Here is a 21,056-nt window from a genome sequence, read left to right as displayed (position 1 = left end):
GCTCGGCCCCTGCTGGTTTCCTCTCAGATGAGATGAGGACGTTTCTCACTGGACTGTGGTGACATTAGGCGAGGTCACACACAGGAAGCTATGCTTGGCATGCAGTAGACGCTCCATTGAAGAGGGGGCTACTTCTCTGTCCCCAGCTCACAGTAAGATCTCGATGACTGCTCTGTTGTTGACTCACAGAACTTCAAAGCTGGAAGGGGCTTCAGTAGCCTGCCCCTGGGATGGGAATCCCCTGGGGAATGTGCCCAGGTCACCAGCCTGTTAGGTGGGTGAGCCCACCGTTTCACAGGTGGCTTGTGCCATCTTTTCACAGCTGAAAGAGACCCTATTCTGCTGGTCTTGGTGGAGAGGACATGGGTCCCCAGATTCCCTGCTCGTGGCCGGGTGTCGTGGGGCAGTGTTCCCTCCGGGAAGTGTGAGGTGCCAAAAGGACGTGTATTATGGGGAAACAAGTAAGCGAAGGGCCCTGTTGCCACCTCAAACATGGCTGTTGCAATGTGTGTTTAAGCTGTAAATGGCTTGGGGATCACATGCCTAGCACTTCTTGCCACCCCTCCTCCAAGCTCAACACCTGAACCACTGAGCACTTTGAGAAGCCAATGGGGTTTGCCTTGCTGTCCCATTCTTTGTCCTCACGGTCAGGAAAACTCAGCGTGTGATCTGGCAGGGACATCAACTGCCACATAACCGGCTGCTAGAAAGCTTCCGTGATGGAGGCTGGGTACAGTGGCTCATGCCTGTAATCCCAGCACTTTGGGAGGCTGACGTGGGCAGATCACCTGAGGTCAGGAGTTCAAGACCAGCCTGGCCAACAAGGCGAAACCCCATTTCTACTAAAAATACAAAAAAAAAAAAAAATTAGCTGAGTGTGGTGGTGCATGCCTGTAGTCCCAGCTCCTTGGGAGGCTGAGGCAGGAGAATCGCCTGAACCCAGGAGGTGGAGGTTGCAGTGAGCCGAGACTGCACCACTGCACTCCAGCCTGAGCGACAGAGCAAGACTCTGACTCAAAAAGAAAAAAAAAAAAAAAAGGCTAGGCGCAGTGGCTCATGCCTATAATCCTAGTACGTTGGGAGGCCGAGGCAGGTGTATTGCTTGAGGTCAGGAGTTCAAGACCAACCTGGCCAACATGGCGAAACCCTGTCTCTACTAAAAATACAAAAAAATTTAGCCGGTTGTAGTGGTACACACCTGTAGTCCCAGCTACTTGGGAGGCTGAGGCAGGATACTCGCTTGAACCCAGGAGGCAAAGGTTGCAGTGAGCTGAGATTGTGCCACTGCACACAAGCCTGGGCAACAGAGCAAGACTCTGTCTCAAAAAAACAAAAAAAAAACAAGAACAAAAATCTTTTATGATGGAATTCCAGATACCAGAGGGCCTAGCAGATGTCTGGACTCTGCCTTGAAGTTTACCTTCTTTTTATATCTTTATATCTTTATTTATTTATTTATTTATTTATCTTACTTTATATTTGAGACAGGGTCTTGCTCTATTACTCAGCCTGGAATAAACAGTAACATGATCATAGCTCAGTGCAGCCAGTCTCCTGGGCTCAATCCTCCTGCCTCAGCCTCCTGAGTACCTAGGACTACAGGCATGCGCCATCATGCCCTGCTAATTTCTTTTATTTATTTATTTTGTTTTTGTAGAGACGGGGTCTCACTATATTGCCAAGGCTGGTCTTGAACTCCTGGTCTCAAGTGAGCCTCCCACCTCAGCCTCCAGTGTTGACATTACAGGTGTGAGCCACTGCACTCAGCCTATTTTAATTTTTTTTTTTTTTTTGGACGGAGTCTTCTTCTGTCACCCAGGCTGGAGTGCAGTGGCTTGATCTTGGCTCACAGCAACCACTGCCTCCTGGGTTCAAGTGATTCTTCTGCCTCAGCCTCCCAAATAGCTGGGACTACAGGCCTGTGACACTATGCCCAGCTAATTTGCATTTTTTTTAGTAGAGACAGGGTTTCACCATGTTGGCCAGGCTGGTCTCAAACTCCTGACCTCAAGTGATCCACCTGCCTTGGGCTCCCAAAGTGCTGGGATTACAGACATGAGCCACTGCACCTGGTCCAGCATGGGAGTTTTTAATCTGCTATTTCTGACCTGGGCCAGTTCACTCCTCCTTGGGCAACCTAGTGGTCCCTGCTCCAGGGGAGGTCACCATGCTGTTGCTAAACTTAGTGCAGACACCACATCAGCATAGCACACTCTAGCCCAGAACTCCAGGGTTCAAGCCATTGTCTTGCCTCAGCCTCTCGAGTAGCTGGGACTATAGGCACTGCCACTGCGACCAGCAATTTGCCTTCTCCATTCTTCTTGACCAGACCTCATGCTGCCTCTTTCAGAACTGCAATAGTCATCCAGGAAAAAATTTAAGTGTCTAATAAAAGGGGGAAAGGTGAAGTGATTCATGGAACATCATCCATTCAGTGGATTATTTCTGTGGTGTTGTTGTTGTTTTGACAGAGTTTTGCTCTTGTTGCCCAGGCTAGAGTGCGATGGCATGATCTCGGCTCATCACAACCTCCGCCTCCCGGGTTCAAGCAATTCTCCTGCCTCAGCCTCCCGAGTAGCTGGGATTACAGGCATACGCACCACCACGCCCGGCTAATTTTGTATTTTTAGTAGAGGCAGGGTTTCTCCATGTTGGTCAGGCTGGTCTTGAACTCCCAATCTTGGGCGATCTGCCCGCCTTGGCCTACCAAAGTGCTGGGATTATAGGCATGGGCCACTGCGCATGGCCCAGTGGATTATTTCTTTTTTTTTTTTTTTTTTTTTGAGACAGAGTCTTGCTCTGTCTCCCAGGCTGGAGTGCAGTGGCGCGATCTCGGCTCACTGCAAGCTCCGCCTCCCGGGTCCCTGCCATTCTTCTGCCTTAGCCTCCCTAGCAGCTGGGACTACAGGCACCCGCCACCACGCCTGGCTAATTTTTTTGTATTTTTAGTAGAAACGGGGTTTCACCGTGTTAGCCAGCATGGTCTCGACCTCCTGACCTTGTGATCCGCCCACCTCGGCCTCCCAAAATGCTGGGATTACAGGCGTGAGCCACCGCGCCCAGCCCAGTGGATTATTTCTAAGTATGAAAAGTGATGTTTGCAAAGAGCTTATAAATGTGTTATAAATGTGTGGGGATATGCTTCTGCTACCCTGTTAAGCGAAAAAAGCAGGATACAAAATTGCATAGGCAGTAAGATTTCAGCTATGCAAAAGAAACTTGAAATTAGCAAAGAGAAAATGACTAAAAGGGAATACACCCGGTGTTCACTGGGCTGACTGGCTCCCCTTTGAACTTCAGGTGAGTATAAGATGACCAGACACTCCCTGACATGTCCCAGAAGGTTTGACTTTCACTCTCTGAGATCTCTTCTTTCTCTTACTCTTGAATGGCTGGCAACTGCATTCTTCATTGAGAAAACAGAAGTGGGCCAGGCACAGTGGCTCATAACTGTAATCCCAGCACTTTGGGAGGTCGAGGTGGGTGGATCACTTGAGGTCAGGAGTTTGAGACCAGCCTGCCCAACACGGTGAAATCCTGTCTCTACTAAAAATACAAAAGTTAGCCAGGCATGATGGCGGGCACCTGTAGTCCCAGCTACTTGGGAGGCTGAGGCAGGAGAATTGCTTGAACCCAGGAGGCGGAGGTTGCTGTGAACTGAGATGGCATCACTGCACTCTAGCCTGGGCGGCAGAGTGACACTCCATCTCAAAAAAAAAAAAAAAAATTAGCTAGGCGTGGTGGCACGCACCTGTAATCCCAGCTACTCAGGAGGCTGAGGCAGGAGAATCATTTGAGCTTGGGAGGTGGAGGTTGCAGTGAGCTGAGATCGTGCAACTGCACTCCAGCCTGGGCAACAGAGTGAGACTCTGTCTCAAAAAAAAAAAAGAAAGAAAAAAGAAAAAGCAGCAGCTGGGCATGGTGCCTCACACCTGTAATCCCAGCACTTTGGGAGGCCAAGGCAGGCAGATCTTGAGGTCAGGAGTTTGAGACCAGCCTGGTCAAAATAGTCAAACTCCATCTCTACTAAAAATACAAAAAAAAAAAAAATTAGCCAGGTGTGGTGGTGGGCGCCTGTAATCCCAACACTCAGGGGGCTGAGACAAGAGAATTGCTTGAACCTGGGAGGTGGAGGTTGCCGTGAGCCAAGATCACACCACAGCACTCCAGCCTGAGCAACACTCTGTCTCAAAAAAAAAAAAAGGCCAGGCCCTAACTATTCAGTGGCTCCTTGAATAACTCAGTTTAGGCCAGGCGCAGTGGCTCACACCTGTAATCCCAACATTTTGGGAGGCCGAGGCAGGTAGATCACAAGGTCAGGAGATCGAGACCGTCCTGGCTAACACAGTGAAACCCTGTCTCTACTAAAAATACAAAAAAATTAGCCGGGTGTGGTGGCGGGCGCCTGTAGTCCCAGCTACTCTGGACGCTGAGGCAGGAGAATGGCGTGGACCCGGGAGGTGGAGCTTGCAGTGAGCCAAGATCGCGCCACTGCACTCCAGCCTGGGCGACAGCTCTGTCTCAATAAAAAAAAAAAAAGAATAACTCAGTTTAAAGACTGCCTTCTTGGCTGGGTGCAGTGGCTCACGCCTGTAATCCCAGCTCTTTGGGAGGCCAAGGTGGGCAGATCACAAGGTCAGGATATCGAGACCATCCTGGCCAGCATGGTGAAACCCCGTCTCTACTAAAAATACAAAAATTATCTGGGCATGGTGGCGCATGCCTGTAATCCCAATGACTTGGGAGGCTGAGGCAGGAGAATCGCTTGAACCCAGGAGGCAGAGGTTGGAGTGAGTCGAGATTGCGCCACTGCACTCCAGCCTGGCAACAAAGCTAGGCTCCATCTCAAACAAAAAACAAGAAACAAAAACAAAAAAGGCTGCCTTCTCTGAGAGGCCTTCCTGACTCCCCTATTTAACGAGGTTTCCCGACCGATTCCTCTAATTTTCCCATAGCCAGTTGCTTGTTTTTTAATCTGTATAATGAAAAAACAAAACAAAACAAAACAACTTTAGTTTAAAAGAAAAAAACACACCTCCTCTTGGAAGCTTTCCAGGAGTGAGTCTCCATTCAGTTTTCATCACGTTGGTCAATTTAGCAGCTTGAATGGGAGAAATGAAACCGTTTTTCTACTTGGGTAATCAGCATCTTCACTTCCTATGTTATATAATTCTTACAATGTAATGCTTCAGTCTCTTTTGAGTAGCGCTTTCTGCAGCACACACTGTGTGTCTGCGCTGGGCACTTCGCAGCCCAATAGGGCACCACAACAGGCTCTGGAATCGGGCAGCCCTGGGTTCAAGTCAATCCCAGCCCTGCCACATCCAAGCTGTGTGACCTTGGTCACACATTCCAGCTACCCAGTGTTATGTAACAAATGACCCCAAAACTTAGTGGCCGAAAACAACAATATTTATTTTGCAGTTTCGGCAGGGTTGGTGAGACAGCTCATTTCTGCTCCACTTGTCCACTGGGGCGGCTCCAAGTTTGGGGGCTGAATCATCTGCAGGCTCACTCTCTCACATGTCTGGTGGTTAGTGGGGACCAGAGCTGGAGTTGTTGGCTAGATCACCTTCATGCGGTCTCCCCATGAGGCCTGGGCTTCCTCCTATCATGGTGGGTGAGTGGCCAGAGAGACAGAGAGAGAGAAAGAGAGAGAGAAGCAAGCTGGGTGGAATCCATGTTGCTTTTTATGACCTAACTTTGGAAGTCACAGATGAACACTTCTGCCATACTCTGTTGGCTGAGGCAGTCACAAGATCTGCTGAGATTCGAGATGGGGGCACACAGTGCCCCCACACACGAGCCGCACACACATGCCGCTCAATTGGAGGAGCATCAGTGTCACATTGTAAGAAGAGCAATTGGGATGAGATATACCCTTTGGAAAATATTAATCAGTCACAAGAAGTATCTTCACCTTTTGGAGATCCTTTACTGAAATGTGGAGCACAGAGCCCAGCACACAGGAAGAGGCCATGCGTCACACAGCTGCAGGATGTGCCAGCGCAAGGACGGTCACCCCGTCTACAATGTAGCCAGTTCTGGACTCTCAACAAGTCTTATCTCCTTTGTGGTATCCCTGGTCTGAACTGACCCTGAGTCCACAGCCCCTACGTCAGCCCCACCTAGTCCCTCCCCACCAGGGCCCTGTTGTTCTCAAGGCTTCCCTGGGTCTACAATGTAGATTCTTGACTCCCCAAATCCAAAGAACCTCAGAGCAGGTGGGACCCACAGGCCCCTCCCTGGCCAGCCATGAGTGTTGGGCCCAGAGAGGATAGGTGGTAGAGCCAGGACTCAGATCCCTGCCCTAGAAGAGAGATGCAGGCCACTCTAATCTCAGGACCGCTGATGTGACCAAGGGTGTGTCAGGAGTGGCTGAGCCAGCCTGGTCTGCTATGTCCCTGCATTCACACCACCCAACACCTCCAAGCCTATGTTCTGCACAGGGGGAGAAACTGAAGCACAGAGAGAGGACATACTTTCCAAGAGCTTCACAGCATCTTTCTGTGCCAGACTAGATGCAGCCTACTAGAGCCAGGGGCATCTGAGCTGGATGGACCCTGTCATCTGTTACATTAGACCAGAGCAGCTGGGGACTCTGAGGCCCGGAATGTGGGAAGGCCTGCCCTGGGTCACTAGCCTGCGGCTCCCACATCCTTCTCCAGCACTCTTGCCCACATGCCATGCCATGCCACCCTGTTTGTGCTGAGTCTTTTGTGGTCCCCCCCAACACACACTGTGTGCTCCGTGAGGTCAGGCACTGACATGCCCACCACTGCGTCCCTCAGTGTACCTGGCGCCTGTGCAAACAGGGTTTGTGGACAGTCAGTGGGGGGTGAGGGGAGCTGGTGTCTTGCTGGGGTCGGGGGGGATGCCCCTGCGGAAGTGTTTGCCAAAAGCCTGCTGAGTGCCTGCTCCTCACTTGGCCGTATGGAGGGCACCTAGCGTTGGGGTGGAGGAGCACTCACTCACCTGGATCCAGATGAAGTCATGCCTCTGGAGAGAGGGGATGCCCCAGGAGTGTATTCACAGCGTGTGGGGGAGGTGGGTCAGAGACAAAGAAGGGGACCTGGTGCCTGCTGTGTCACAGGCAGGTGCAGAGGTGAAGGAAGGGAATTGGGGGAGGAAGAAGAAGGAGAAAATGGGCAGGAGGAAGAAGAAGGGAAAGAGGAGGAAAAGGAAGACTTGGAAAAGGAGGGGGGAAAGGAAGGGGAAAGATGGGAGAAGAAGGAGGAAGAAAGAGCAGGGGATAAATGGGAGGGGGGAGAGAACAGGAGGAGAAAGAGGCTGTAAAGGGGCAAAAACAGCCCTGCCCTTCTGGTGGCAAGGGGTGTGGGGCACCCTAAGGACGAGGGTACATCTGTGGGGCAAAGCACTCAATCCAGCTCTGCCCTGCGGTGGCTCAGGGATGGGGGCGTAGCGGCCAGGCGGTGTGGGGGCTGGGGAAGGTGTGAGAGACACGGGAAAATCAACAGGGCCAGGAGCCAAGGAGACGCCCAGACGCCCGGGAGGAAAGAAAACACGCCCATCAGAGCTCAAGTCCTCCTGCACTGCTCCCGGTGGGGACGTGTGGGGTCAGGGCAACCGTCCCAGCCCATGCCAGCCCCCACGGGGGCCAAAACCGCCTTCCAAAGCATCCGCTAGGCTGACATCTCGTAATAGGTCCCCTCCATTTTATTTTTATTTATTTGTTTATTTTTTTGAGATGGAGTCTAGCTCTGCCACCCAGACTGGAGTGCAATGGCGCGACCTCGGCTCACCGCAACCTCCGCCTCTCGGGTTCAAGCGATTCCCCTGCCTCAGCCTCCCGAGTAGCTGGGATTACAGGCACGCGCTACCACGCCCGGCTAATTTCTGTATTTTTAATAGAGACGGGGTTTCATCATGTTGGTCAGGCTGGTCTCGAACTCCTGACCTCGTGATCCACCCGCCTCGGCCTCCCAAAGTGCTGGGATTACAGGCATGAGCCACCGCGCCTAGCTACGGGTCGCTTCCATTTTAGCCGTACAGAGCCAGAAACCCGGGTCGGGGGCGCATGGGGAGAAATATCCGCCGGTCAAGGTGCGCGAGCCAGGCATGCACACAGGGCTTCACGGTCCCTATGCCAGGAGAGGGAAGCCGAGGCAGGGGGAGCCCGAGCGCGCCCGGGAGGTGTGAGCTTTTGGTCCCATCGGCGCCGCCTAGACCGTGAGCTTGGCGCGTGCACCCCAGGCTTCAGTTTACACATCTGTGCGATGGGATCGCGGCTCCGGCGATGCCCGCTGAGGGGGCGGAGTTCGCGCACGCTCGGCACGGGGCGAGGGGCGAGGCGCTGGGCGTGCATGGATGCGGGTTCCTGCGAACTGAGGTCCGCCCGGCCTCGGCCCGGGAGTCCCGGCTCCCGCCGCTCTCGCGGGCCCTGCCGGGACGCCGGGCGCAGGGGCGCCTCCGCCGGGTGCGTTCCCCGAGCGGGCAGGGGAGGAGGCGGCGGAGCGGAGGAGGAGGGAGCCCGGGCCGCGGCTGCCCGCGCCCGCCTGACCCTCGAGGGGGTCGCTGTTGCCTCGCAGATCCCTCCCTCGCTCCCTGCCTGCGTCCCTCCCTGCCGCTCTCGCCGCGTCCGCCTTTTGTTCGCGGAACCGCGCGCCCCCGAGCCGAGGCGGCGGGGCGGGGAGCTGGCGGGGCTGCGCGGGGGGCGGGCCGCGCCGGGCGGAGCCGGGGCCCGGGCCGCAGCCGGACTCGGAGCCCGAGGGAGCGATCGGCGTGCAGGCGGCGGGGGCCCGGGCGCGCTCCGGGGGCGCGGCGAGGCCGAGGGGGCGGGCGCCGGGCGGAGCCGCAGCCGGAGCCGGGGCGCCTGGAGGCGGTCGGGCCGCACTCTCCGAGCCCAGAGCAGCGGAGAGACCGCGCGGCGGGGCTTGGGGCGGGGACGCGGTGTCGGGGCCGAGGTGGGCCGAGAGCAGCCGCAGCCCCAGCGGCCGGAGCCGCGCCGGGTCCCTCCCCAGGGACGTCGAGGCCGGGCGGGCCTGGGCCATGCGCGCAGCTCGCTGAGGCCGAGGGAGGCCGCGATGGAGGCGCCGGCGGCCGAGCCCCCGGTCCGGGGCTGCGGTCCCCAGCCCGCGCCTGCCCCGGAGAGGAAAAAGAGCCACCGTGCGCCGTCGCCGGCCCGGCCCAAAGACGTGGCCGGCTGGTCGCTGGCTAAGGGCCGCCGCGGCCCAGGCCCGGGCTCAGCAGTCGCCTGCAGCGCCGCGTCCTCCGCACGGCCGGACAAGAAGGGGCGCGCAGTGGCTCCCGGGGCGCGGGGCGCGGGTGTGCGGGTGGCCGGGGTCCGCACCGGGGTCCGTGCCAAGGGCCGTCCGCGCCCGGGTGCGGGGCCGCGACCGCCACCGCCGCCCCCCAGCCTCACGGATAGCAGCTCGGAGGTGTCGGACTGCGCGTCGGAGGAGGCGCGCCTGCTGGGCCTGGAGCTGGCGCTGAGCAGCGACGCCGAGTCCGCGGCCGGGGGCCCGGCGGGGGTCCGTACGGGGCAGCCGGCCCAGCCCGCGCCCTCTGCGCAGCAGCCCCCGCGGCCGCCCGCCTCCCCGGACGAGCCGTCGGTGGCCGCATCGTCGGTGGGCAGCAGCCGCTTGCCGCTCAGCGCCTCGCTTGCCTTCTCCGACCTCACCGAGGAGATGCTGGACTGCGGGCCCAGCGGCTTGGTGCGGGAGCTGGAGGAGCTGCGCTCGGAGAACGACTATCTCAAGGTGGGGGCGCCCGGGTAGAAAGGGAGGCCGCAGGGGTCGCCGGCTGTCACAGTCCCGCGGGCCTGAGGCACCAGCCGGCCCTCCTTCCCACTGAACAATCCGGAGAAAGGGGCCCAAGCCCTCTGGGGACCACTCTGAGGTGGATCTGGGGCTCCCTCATTCCCCCCGCCCCCTCTCAACTTTATTTGGGAAGCGCGCTCCTGAAAAAGACCTTGGAACTGGCTACAGGGCCCTAACCTGGGAGCGGGGACTTGAGAAAGCTTTGGAGCGTTCTGGGAGGCGTTGCTGAGGTGGGGGTGGGTAGCCAGGGAAGGGATGGATCTCTGCCTTCAGCTGCCCAGAACCTCCACGCCCAGGCTCTCCTTCTTGGGACGGGATTGATAGACACCGCCGCCAGGGAAACCTGTGGCCATCCCCTGCCCAGGAAAGGCCTGAATGCCATCCTGAGTCGTTACCCAGGGCTTTCCCGGGCGCAGGCCTGTCTCTGCCTGCCTTTCTGGGCGGGTCCAGTTTGAAAGCATGACATCTGGGAACATCCCCTTGGCTGGAGTCCACTTCCGCCCAGCCTAACGGTCCCACAGCCTGGAGGATGATGTCGTGGGAGAACCGGTTCAGAGGCAGCTTCCTAAATCCCAGGACAGTGTCATTTGCCCTCCCTGGGGCAGACCTTGTGCACACAGCAGCCCCGTTGGCCCCTCGTGGCCAGTGCCTTTTCATGTTCGCAGTGAGAGGAGGGCAACTGCCCACCTGGAACAGGACTTCCCTGTGGCCATGTGGGGACCCTAGGGCTTCTCCCAGACAGCAGGCTTTGCCTTTGCTTTTTCAGTGGACATGAGCACCTACTGGGTGCCAGCCAGGCTCCATCTGCACGCTTCCGGGTGCCATGGCAGCTTTAGGGACAGCCCAGCTTGCACGTGTTGACCTCTCCCTGGGAGGCTGGAAGCTTCCTGAGCTCTCCTGCCGCTGGCTGGGCACGGTTTTGGAGGAGGCTGAAATGTTGCCGACTCTTGTCAGTGGATGATGGCCTGGCACAACACCCAGAGTGCCCCTGGCTGTGGAGCTCACAGCATGCTGCTGGTTTATGTCTGCTCTGCAGCACTTAGCTTTTAACTTTTTCTTGTGGCTCTTCTGGCCAAATGGGCTTCTCCCTCATTAGAGTGTTGGTGTCTTGCTCAACTATGTCTCTGTCTCCCCATTTTCCCCGGGATCTGCTCTCCAGCCTGAGTTCTGTAAATGCTTGTAGTATGGAAGGACAAGGTCTGTCTGAATCAAGAGACACCTTTCCCCAAGCCAGGCCTCAGTCTCCTCATCTGTTAAATGGGAGGATGTCTTCCCAAGGGCCCGGTTCAGTGTTGGCAACTGGGAGTTCAGTCGGCTCTTTTGAGTCTTCAGAAGCCGGTGGTAAGGAGAGGGCAAGTGGAAGGTGAGGAGGAGGAGAGAGGTGATGAGCCAGGACAAGGGTCTTTTGCTCCTGCCCTCTTGGTGCTCAGAGCTGCTTCCAGTGAGTGCTGCCTGAATTGGCCTTAACCGAAACTCTGAGTTCCTCACCCCTGCCTCCCGGTTCCTGCTACTCACTCTGGTGAAGGGGGATGGGTTGCAGAGCTTTGCTTCAGGGCTCCTAGGCACCCATCCCCATGGGCTCCTGTCCATCCCAGGAAGTCATCAGGCTCTGACCCAAAGTCCGTTTGAGGCACCCATGACTGTTTAAAGGGGAAAACAGTCCCAGGAGGCTGGGGGTGAGCCCGGGATCTCAAAGGGGCTGGGGCCCAGCTGGGGACATCCCACGTTTGGGCCAACATGGAACCATAATTTCCACCATTCATTCAGTGGCTCAGGCTTCGTGCTGCTGTTGTATCTGGGGTCTGTCGCTTCCTGACGGCGTGATCTTTGGCAAGTTACTTAAAGGCCCTGGACCTTTGCTTTCTCATTTGTAAAAATGAGACAGTAACACGCTTTCCAACCTCAACGGTTAAATGAGCTGATTCCTGCAAACACCATTAGAGCACCTGGTATGTAGTAAACCTCTGATCACTGCTCTTGTCAGAGGCATGGGACACGTTTCCATGTGCACCCAGCCTGTTCTCTTGTGCATTCTGTGAGGGCAGAATAGATCCTCTTCATCACCCAAGGCAGGCTGGGCTCTTTCTCCTGGCCCCTCATTGGTTCATTCGGCAGCTGTTTATTTAGAACCTGCCGTGTGCTAGGGCAGATCTGGGATACAGCTGTGGAGAAGGGAGGATGAGGTGTCTGTTTTCATAGAGCTTTGGGGGAGACCAGAATTAAACAATAGTCATACAAGAAATCACAACACAGATCATAATGAGGGTGAAGGGGACAGTTTGCCAGGAGCACACGAAGGTGGGGGCTGGGGTGCACAGGGAGGCTGAGGGCTGCAGGATGCTGTGGAGCCAACTGAGTGAGGGGCTGGAGTAAGAAGATTTCAGGCTAAGGGAAATTGGAATGCTCGTTGAGTTCAAGAACAGCGCTAAGGCCAGAGAGGGGAAGGAGTGTGGGTAAGAGAGGAGAGCAAGGCCAGCCCATGCCACTTCTCACTGTGTACATTTGGGTTAGCCCCTTAACTTCTCTGGATATCTGTTTATCCCAGCTGCCAGCCTCACAGAGGCAGGGTCAAAATCCAGAGACCGAATGTGGACCATAAATAGAGGGGTTATTACTGGAGGTGTTGTGTTGTTTATTCCACAGATGGGAAAACTGTGGCCAGAGTGGGTCCCATAGCAGGGTCGCTAGGCTGCCAGGGCTTGGAGTAAGCATGTGTTAGACTCTTGATGTGTTTTCTGCCTTTCTGGACTACTTTGCCTCTAAGATGCAGAAACTGAGTACAAGGGAAAGGACTCCAAATCCCCAGTATGTCCCCTGCAGGAGCAGAGTTGAAGGAGGTCCCACCAGGTCTGGTGGGTGGCCCTGCTCAGGCTTACCTCCCCCTTGTAGGGGTCACTGGGAACTGTCAACTGCGAAGGACTGTGATCTCCAGTCTGGTATGGTCTGCTCTGGGGTCCAAGTGAGGAAAGCATAAATCGGGCAACTCTCTCCCAGTGAGAAGATAGAAGGAGCTTCTACAGAGAAGGTAGTGAGCTCACTGTCACTTTAATTATTCAGAGAGAGGCGGGATGACCTTGCATGCTTGGATAAAGATAGAGGGTTTGTGGAATGATTGCTTGAGAAGGGTTCAGAGGGAGATTGATGTGGTGGCTGCAGTTGAGCTGCCTGACCTTGGGTCCCTTCTAGCCAAGGAAGTCTGAAGGTTATTAACTACTGAGGTGCCAGGATTCTAAGATGCAGCTTTAGCTGCCGAGCAGACACGTCACCTGTGACCTTCAAAGACCCGGTGATCTGAGGTCTTCCAGCCTTTCATCACCACTAACCATTAAGCACGTACCATGTGGCCAGAACATGTAGGAACCCACTGGGTGTGGATGGAGGAATCTGAGAGTTGGAGCCTGAAGACCTGACTTTGAAACCTGACTCTCCCGTTTACTGTGTGGCCATGGGCAAGTTACCTGGCTTCTCTGAGCTGCTTTTTTTCTCATCTGTATAATAAAGGTGATGGGGCCTGGCGCAGTGACTCACGCCTGTAATCCCAGCACTTTGGGAGGCCAAGGCGGGCAGATCATCTAAGGTCGGGAGTTCGAAACCAGTCTGGCCAACGTGGCGAAACCCCATCTCTACTAAAAATACAAAAATTACCCAGGCGTGGTCGTGGGCGCCTGTAATCCCAGCTACTCAGGAGGCTGAGGCAGGAGAATCACTTGACCCTGGGAGGCGGAAGTTGCAGTGATCCGAGATGGCGCCACTGCACTCTAGCCTGGGCAACAGAGTGAAACCCTTGTCTCAAAAAAAAATAAGTAAAGGTGATGGAACCTGCCTGGACAACCTCATACGATTGTCATCAGGAATCAGGGAAGTGTGAATAGACAAGAAAACATTTTGCAAGCAGTGAACCCAAGTCGCCTGAGGAATTGTTATTATTCGTAGCCAATGGGCAGACAGGATGTCTGTGTCTTCATTCTTGGAGGAACTGGGAGAATGCAGGAGGGTGGATTTCCTTAGTTTTAGAATGTTAATACATCAGTAGCTGCCCCAGGGAGAACGGAAAGGTGTGATCACCTTCCCTGCCGTGTGTGTGTGTGTGTGTGTGTGTGTGTGTGTTCCCTCAGTGATTCTAGATGTGAGTGAAGTGCAGCCTGTGTGTGTGTGTGTGTGTGTGTGTGTGTGTGTGTTTTCCCTCCTTGGTGATTCTAGATGTGAGTGAAGTGCAGCCAGTCTAGATGTCAGCTCAGAAGGGCCTGGAGGAAGCACCTAATCCATCCCCACTTGCCATTTTACAGATCAGTAAATGGAGGCTCTAAATTACATAGCCAGGATTCCAACCCAGGTTTGTCTAACTCTGGGCCTGTTCTCTCTGCAGTGTGACCAGAGCAGTGGGCTTTTGGTTGCTAACTAGCGTGTCTAGGCTGAGACACATTTGGTGAGAGGAATCCTGTCATGGGCCAGGCTCTAGGCTAAGGCATGCCGGGGGCCCGGAGCCTGGGGGAGGTGGGGGTTAGTGGAGGATGTTTGTGTGTGCATGTGTGTGAGATTGTTCCTTCTTCTGTAACATGGGGGACAAGCACGCCCGCCCAGGGCCGTGAGGACCCTTTTCAATGTGAGGACGCAGATGGAGTGCACAGTGAGTGTTAGTGTGTCCCAGTCATTGCCGATCCCTTATCCGTTCCTCCAGGCATTCATTCATTCATTCAACACATATTTCCCCAGTGGCTCCTGGGTACCAGGCCCTGTGCTGGGTGTCTGGACCCAGTGGCCACGTAGTAGGCTTCTGCATGTAGCTCTTCTCTTCTTGGCTCCCAGGAGCTACAGGGGGAGGACTCTAGTCTGTCACTGGGTGGAGGAGAGGAGGTCACCACAGTCAGCAAAGCTCTTGGCTGCTCCTTACCCTGAGTCCCAGCCGCAGCCTCCTTGGGGCTGAGCCTGTGTCCCTGGGCATACTCTGTCTTGCACATACAAATGCACATATACTGTTCACAGCTCAAGCTCAGAGACACACAGCCACTTGCACACATCTCACAGACCCATCCAGTGACTCGCTGGTGTTGGATGCTTTCAGAAGCACGCCTCCAGACATATTAGAGAGGATACTCACTCAGAGAAGTGCACAAACCCATGCAGCCACACAACTCCCATTCTATCACACGCGCACATCACCAAACAGACACAACGGAGGCTCAGACCCTGCTGCAACCCCCACGTCAGAAACACATTCTCATATACACATCTTACACCCCCAGACACACCCGGATATGTCCCAGAGACAGACTGACATCCTGCAGACACACTCAGACTTATCAGAAGTACACATGTAGGCGGAGACACAAACCCACACAGACGTTATACACACACACTAGCATCCACAGAAGTCTGCACATCTACCCTTGCCAGGCTGGCCCAGGCACAAGCTCACCACCCGGGTACCTCCCCTGCCTCTTCTACAAAGAGAGCAGCAGAGACTTGCACACCTACCCGAGGCTTACAGACACCCACCAAGGGGACTCCCACATGCACATCAGCAGGGACACAGCACAGTCTGGCATGCAACATTAGGCATGTAGCATTTGCCCACAGGAGCCACAGGCTCTCAAACCAGGGAACCTAGACACACGCACGCACGTGCGCGTGCACACACACACGCTGTGACATTTCATCCACACACAGAAAAAGGAAATCCTGGTCTGTGTCTCCCTGGAGCTAATGTGTACAAACTACTACTGTTTTCAGTGGCTCACTAGACTTCCTTCTACAAGGCTGCTGGGAACACTAAGGAGTGTGGCCAGGGCCTTGACTTTGTAACCTTCTGGAGCTGGGGGTCTTGGGATCCTGGGTGGTGGGTGGATGGGGGTGGTAGGTCTTGAAGTCAGAAGAAGCTACACCGAAGTCCCCCAGGTCCCTGATGCCCAGCTTCTGGGCACAGGGCCAGTGGGGCTGAGTGAAGTGGACCGATTGTGGAGCTGCCCACAGAAGAAACACTGCCCGGGGGCAACTCCCTTCTAATCTCCTTGGAATTTCCTGCTGGCCCTATCTCCCCCTTCTCCCCCTGTTCCCTTGCTGGGGGCTGCAGAGGGCCATGCCACTCCCATCTATAAAGGGTGCCCCATTCTGGCTGGGGAATGATGGAGGCAAGGGTAGAGGTGGCTAGAGGAGGTATGGGAGCTCAGAGGAGGGACTTGGCAGACTTCCTGGAGGAGGAGGTGTCCTTGGAGCTGGGGAGTTAGCCTCAAGTGGCTGTCTCTGTGCCCAGCTCTTAGAACTGTGCCTGCCATGTTGTAGGGGCTCAATAAATATGTGTACAATTAAGTGAAAGGCAGTAGGCAGGGCCTGGAGGTGGACCACAGGCTTGAAACGGAAAAGCTGGAGGGAGTGGTGGGAGCTGGCAGGGATGGGGAGAGTCTGGGAAGGGGCGTTGGGCTGGCTTGGGAAGGGCACTGAATGCCAAGCCAAGGGAGCACCTTGCTGGGAGTGGTCTTGTTGCAGCAAAGCTGCAGCCACCTCCTTTTATGTGTCTGCAGCCCTGGGCCTGAGGCCTGCCCTGCCAGAGAGGCCTGGGGAGGGAGGAGAGCCAGGCTGTGTGGTCTCGGGGCCAACTCCACCTCTGGAGTCAAGTCTGGAGCCAAACCTCACTGTGTCACCTCCTCTGTGTGCATGCTGTCCTTGTGCAAACCCCTCACCAAGCCTCCGTCTTCCTCCTGTAAAATGGGGATGTGATCCTTTCTAGTGGGGCACTTGGGAGGCTGACAGCTCAGATGTTCTGTGCACCTAGCACCATCCTGGCACAGAGGAGGGGAGGAGGCCCCGTGTCTTGCATAGCCTCCGGGGCAGAGAGAGTCCCCTAGGAAAGGGGCGCAGCTAAGTTCAAGCAAGGGCCTGCCCAGCAGCCAAGGTTTTCACTGAGGTCATTCCCCTAGTCCCCACATGCATGACCTCATCCATGGTCACGTTCACTCCCCTTGGTGCCGGAAGGAACTTGGAGCTGGGGTGCTCCATGCCAGGCTGACCCTGGCATCACTGGAGGCCTCAGTCAGCACTGCATCTACCTGCTTTGCGGTAGTGAGGCACAGCAGGGGTCAGAGCAGGTGGAAGCAGCAGGCCAGCCCTTTGTTCTCCGAGGTCCAGGGTGGTTGGGAGAGAGCACTGTGATCTGGAGCCAAGCTGACTGGGCTGGAATCCCAGGTCTGCCTTTTCCTTTCTGAGCTTTCCCTTTCTGAGCCTCGGTCTCGTCATCTGTAGAATGGGGATGTGGATGTCCTTGCCCCGCATGTTGCCGTGAGGGTTCCGTAAGAGAAAGCGTGCAGGTGTGGGTCCCATTAGCCAGGTCTGGCTCCTGGGAAGGACCCGACAGCACTTGGCGCTTGCCTGTTATATCTGGCTCTGGTGTGACCCCTGTGACCCCAGGTTAAGCTGGGTCCTTGATGACAGGGGCTGTGCTTGGCTCTGGGTGTCCCTCTGTGGGTGTTGGCTTGGGGCATCAGTCTGAGTGGTATGCACAGAGCTGCACTGCATTTTGGGCACCCCCAAACATATATCCCTGTCTGTGTCCCCCCTTCCCTCCCCCACGGCGTCGTGTCACTCTTCCCTGAATGGCCCAGGCTAGTGCCTCCAGCTTAGTAACTGGTGATACACATTTGCTAATGGAAGGACACCTTTGGCGGCCCCTCATTTTCAAATGGAGGTGAATCATCTCTCCCTGCCTGAGCCACAAGGAAAAGCTCAGCCTCTATGAAAAAAATTCTGGGGTTCCCTAGCTAGGCTGAATCAGCTGAACATCTTTACTCTGGTTGGGGCCCAGGCCTGCTTTGGATCTTCTGGGCTCGAGTCAGTTGCACCAGCCTCTCCCCTCCCCGCCTCTCCTTGACCCTACCCCATGGTGGAGCAGCCTGTGTGGTCCTGCCTCCCACAGCCTCACCCACCCCTGCCCCGCCCAAGCTCTACGGGTGCTGGACACACCCCGGCCTCTGTCCCGTGCTCTTGCTCTTCCCATCCGGCCTTTGTGCTTGCAGTTCCCGGCTCCTTCCCTTGGTTTCTTCCTCCACCTTAGAGCACTCAGCCCCAGCAGCAGCTCCCCAGGTCAGGCTCCTGTGTCAGACACCTTGGAGCTCCCTGGAGCTTCCTTTGGGGCATTTACCACGATGTTGATTAGATTATTAATGGGGTAATGATAGGTTTCATGCCATCACTGCCCCACCTTTCCCTGCATGAGGGCAGGGACCTTCCAGGGTAATTAGCTCCTTCCTTTTACAAAGGGAGAAACTAAGGCCCAGAGAGGTTAAGGGGCTTGTTAGAGGTCATGCAGCCTGTAAGTGGCAAGAGGCAAGACTGGGGTCTTGTACTTCTCTCCAGGATGCCAGGCAGGGGGAATGGCAGGGGTGTGAAGTGCTGGGGTGTCCTGGAGCTTCAGGCTTTGTGGCCTTGGGCCACTCTCTTTGGAGCCTTGCCTTCTATCCCTAAAGACCTCAGACCCCTGCTCTGAGTTTTTGAGATTTCGCTGCAACCCAGAGGGTGTTTGGGGGATGTTTTAAACACATCCAGGTCCAGATGCTGCCTTCCTTCCTGTTCACATGGAAAGGATGGGAGGAAACTGTCAGGCGCTTCCTGACACGAATGCCCCAGAGGCCGTAGGGCCTGTGGATATCTCCCTGCTCTGCCAGGTAAGGCCTTGAATGGGAGAGTGACAACAGTGACAAGCCAGATGTGGCCTTGGTGGGCAGTGGTCTCTTACCAACAACCACCACACACACACACACACACACACACACACACACACACACCCCTCCCTGATAGAGCATCTGTAGTCTCTTGTGCAGAACTGTACCAGACGGATCTGGGAGGCTCACTCCTGACTGGCTGCGTAGACCTCATCTTCCTGGGCCTCCGTTTGCTTGTCTGTGAAATGGGGATAAAATAATAATAGTGCCTGCCTCTAAGGATCATCACTGAGCAAGAGATAATGGCTTTTCTGTCTCAGTCCGGTGTCTGGAACGCATTAAACGCTTGTCAATGTTAGCTATTGTTATCGTCACCATTGTTCATTATAAGACTGTCTAGTCCAGCTTATAGGAGCTCCAACTGGACCTGAATCCTGGCTGTGCCACTTAGTGTGTGACCCTGGGCAACATACTTGACCTCTGTGAGGTTCCTCTCCCATCGGGGATTGCTCGGGCTGCAGTGAGAGAATGTGCACTCCCTGGCGGGGATCGGGGGTGCACAGGGAGCATCTCTTATTTCTTGGCATTGGAGAGGCGGGTCCAGGCCCCAGTCTTCCCTCATTATTCCCAACCAGAGGAGCAGGACGTGGTGGGTCTCCAGGGCCAGGCAGCCTCTGTGTTGTCTGGAGTGGGGACATCGTGTGGCACGGTGATGCCAGGCTGGGTGTCCTGGCCTTCTTTCCCCGGGACCTTTTTTTTTTTTTTTTTTTTTTTTTTGGAGACGAAGTCTCACTCTGTCGCCCAAGCTGGAGTGCAGTGGCGTGATCTTGGCTCACTGCAACCTCCGTCTCCTGGGTTCAAGTGATTCTCCTGCCTCAGCCTCCCGAGTAGCTGGGACTACAGTCATGTGCCATCATGCCTGGCTAATTTTTGTATTTTTAGTAGAGACGGGGTTTCATCACGTTGGCCAGGCTGGTCTCGAACTCCTGACCTCAGGTGATCCACCCGCCTCAGCCTCCCAAAGTGCTGGGATTACAGGTGTGAGCCACCATGCCCGGCCTCATCAGGACCTTTGATGCAACTTCCTGAAAACTGGACCCTAGCTTCTTCGCAAGGATGCTAAGCTAGATTGAGCTCTGGGGTGGGAGACAGGTGCCCAGAGTCCCCCCTCCCACTCAGTGCTATCCCCTCTAGGGACTGTGGGATTGTCCCCTGTCCTTCTCAAGGCCTTTCTGTCCCTGGGTATGAAGGGATTGAGTCTTTGGTTTCCCTCCCCTGCTGCTGTGCCCAGAGTGTTTGCATTTGGGCTGAGAAGTGGAGCTCTGCGGAGTTTTTTGCATACCCTTTTTTGGGGTCCAAGTGTGATGATCTCATCTGGAGCCTTGACAGACTCCTGGGGGACCGGCAGAAGGGACGGCAGATGGCTGCCCTGGCCTCTTGGGTGGGGCTGGCATGCCGCCCCTGTGGCCACTGCCGGCCCACTCCACAGAGCAGCCCTTCCGGGGCTGGGGTGAGTGGCCTGGGCCCAGGCGGGAGACGAGTGGCCCAGAGCCAGGGTGGCAGATGGGAGGCAGCCCAGGCCTCGGCCTGAGGGAGGGACCATGGTGGCCAGGGCAGTATGGGAGCAGGCGGGCCAGGCGGAGGCTCCCGTTCCTCTGTAGTGTGGTTGCTGCCTCGCAGAGTGAAGGTTCTGGGCCTCTCAGCTCAGCTCTGTCATTCTTCTGGGTTGGTCTGCCCGTCGGAGGGCTTGTTGGGCCCCTGGAACCTGGGGAGGAGGTGGTACATTTGGGTAAGGTTTGGAATCTGGCAGGGCTGTGGCCTGGGTGTTGCTGGGCTGGGATTTGAGCCCCACCACTGGGGTCTGAAGCACCCATGGGCATTAGCTTCACAGAATCAAGGAATTAGATTCAAACACAGGAGCGCTGACTAGAAGTAGTTTTCTGTAGGGGAGTAGAACAGGGGGATTCTCCTCCCCTCTGAGGGCCTGTGTATTCATTCAGCACCTCTTTATTGAGCTGTTCTGTGTGTCTCAGGCACTGTGCTGGGCTCTGTCCTCCTGACATCACATCCTGGTGGTAGAGACTGACATTCTGCAGGCAAACAGACAAATAAAAAGCTGAGTATCACAAATAAGCCTATGATATATGCCAAGAAAGAAACAAGGGATTAAGATGGACGTAATGGGCCTGGAGGAGCATGGAAGGCTTCTCAGAGGAGGTGGCATTTCAGTGGAGACTTGAGGCAGAAGGCAAGCCAGCAGGGCAGAGATGGGGGGCAGGGAAATCCAGGCAGAGGAAACTGCAAGGCCAAAGGCTTTGAGGTGGGACAGGTGAGGTGGCTGCTGGTTGCCTACGACCCAAGTGGCTGCTGTGTTGCCAGTGAGAGGAGGCGTCGAGGGAGATGAAGATGGAGAAGTGGACGGGGCTTAGGCCAGGCAGGGCCTGTATGCTGTACGATGGGATTTGGGTTTTCTTTTGTATGTGATGAAAAGTCACTGGAGGTTTTGTTTTGCTTTGCTTTTTGCTTTTTGGGGTTTTAGGTCAGGTGTACTGGGTATATATATATAATATACTGTACAATATACTGTACAACTATATACAATATACTGTATAATATATTGTACAAA

The 21,056-nt window shown here is 55.5% G+C and overlaps 1 protein-coding gene across 1 annotated transcript in view; it reads left to right on the top strand.

The window, feature by feature from the left end:
* Window positions 1-8,312: 8,312 nt before the first annotated feature.
* Window positions 8,313-21,056, top strand: part of MTCL2 (microtubule crosslinking factor 2) — an 86,850-nt gene continuing 74,106 nt past the window's right edge. Inside the window, exon 1 of the mRNA XM_009437174.4 lies at window positions 8,313-9,719. Coding sequence (XP_009435449.2) covers window positions 8,325-9,719 — 1,395 coding nt within the window. The 5' untranslated portion in view covers window positions 8,313-8,324. The remainder of the gene's footprint in view (window positions 9,720-21,056) is intronic.

Source organism: Pan troglodytes, chromosome 21 (assembly GCF_028858775.2).
Source record: "Pan troglodytes isolate AG18354 chromosome 21, NHGRI_mPanTro3-v2.0_pri, whole genome shotgun sequence".
Classification (NCBI taxonomy): Eukaryota; Metazoa; Chordata; class Mammalia; order Primates; family Hominidae; genus Pan; species Pan troglodytes.
Note: the sequence above shows the minus strand (reverse complement) of the source record. Positions and strands in the feature narration are given on the sequence as shown.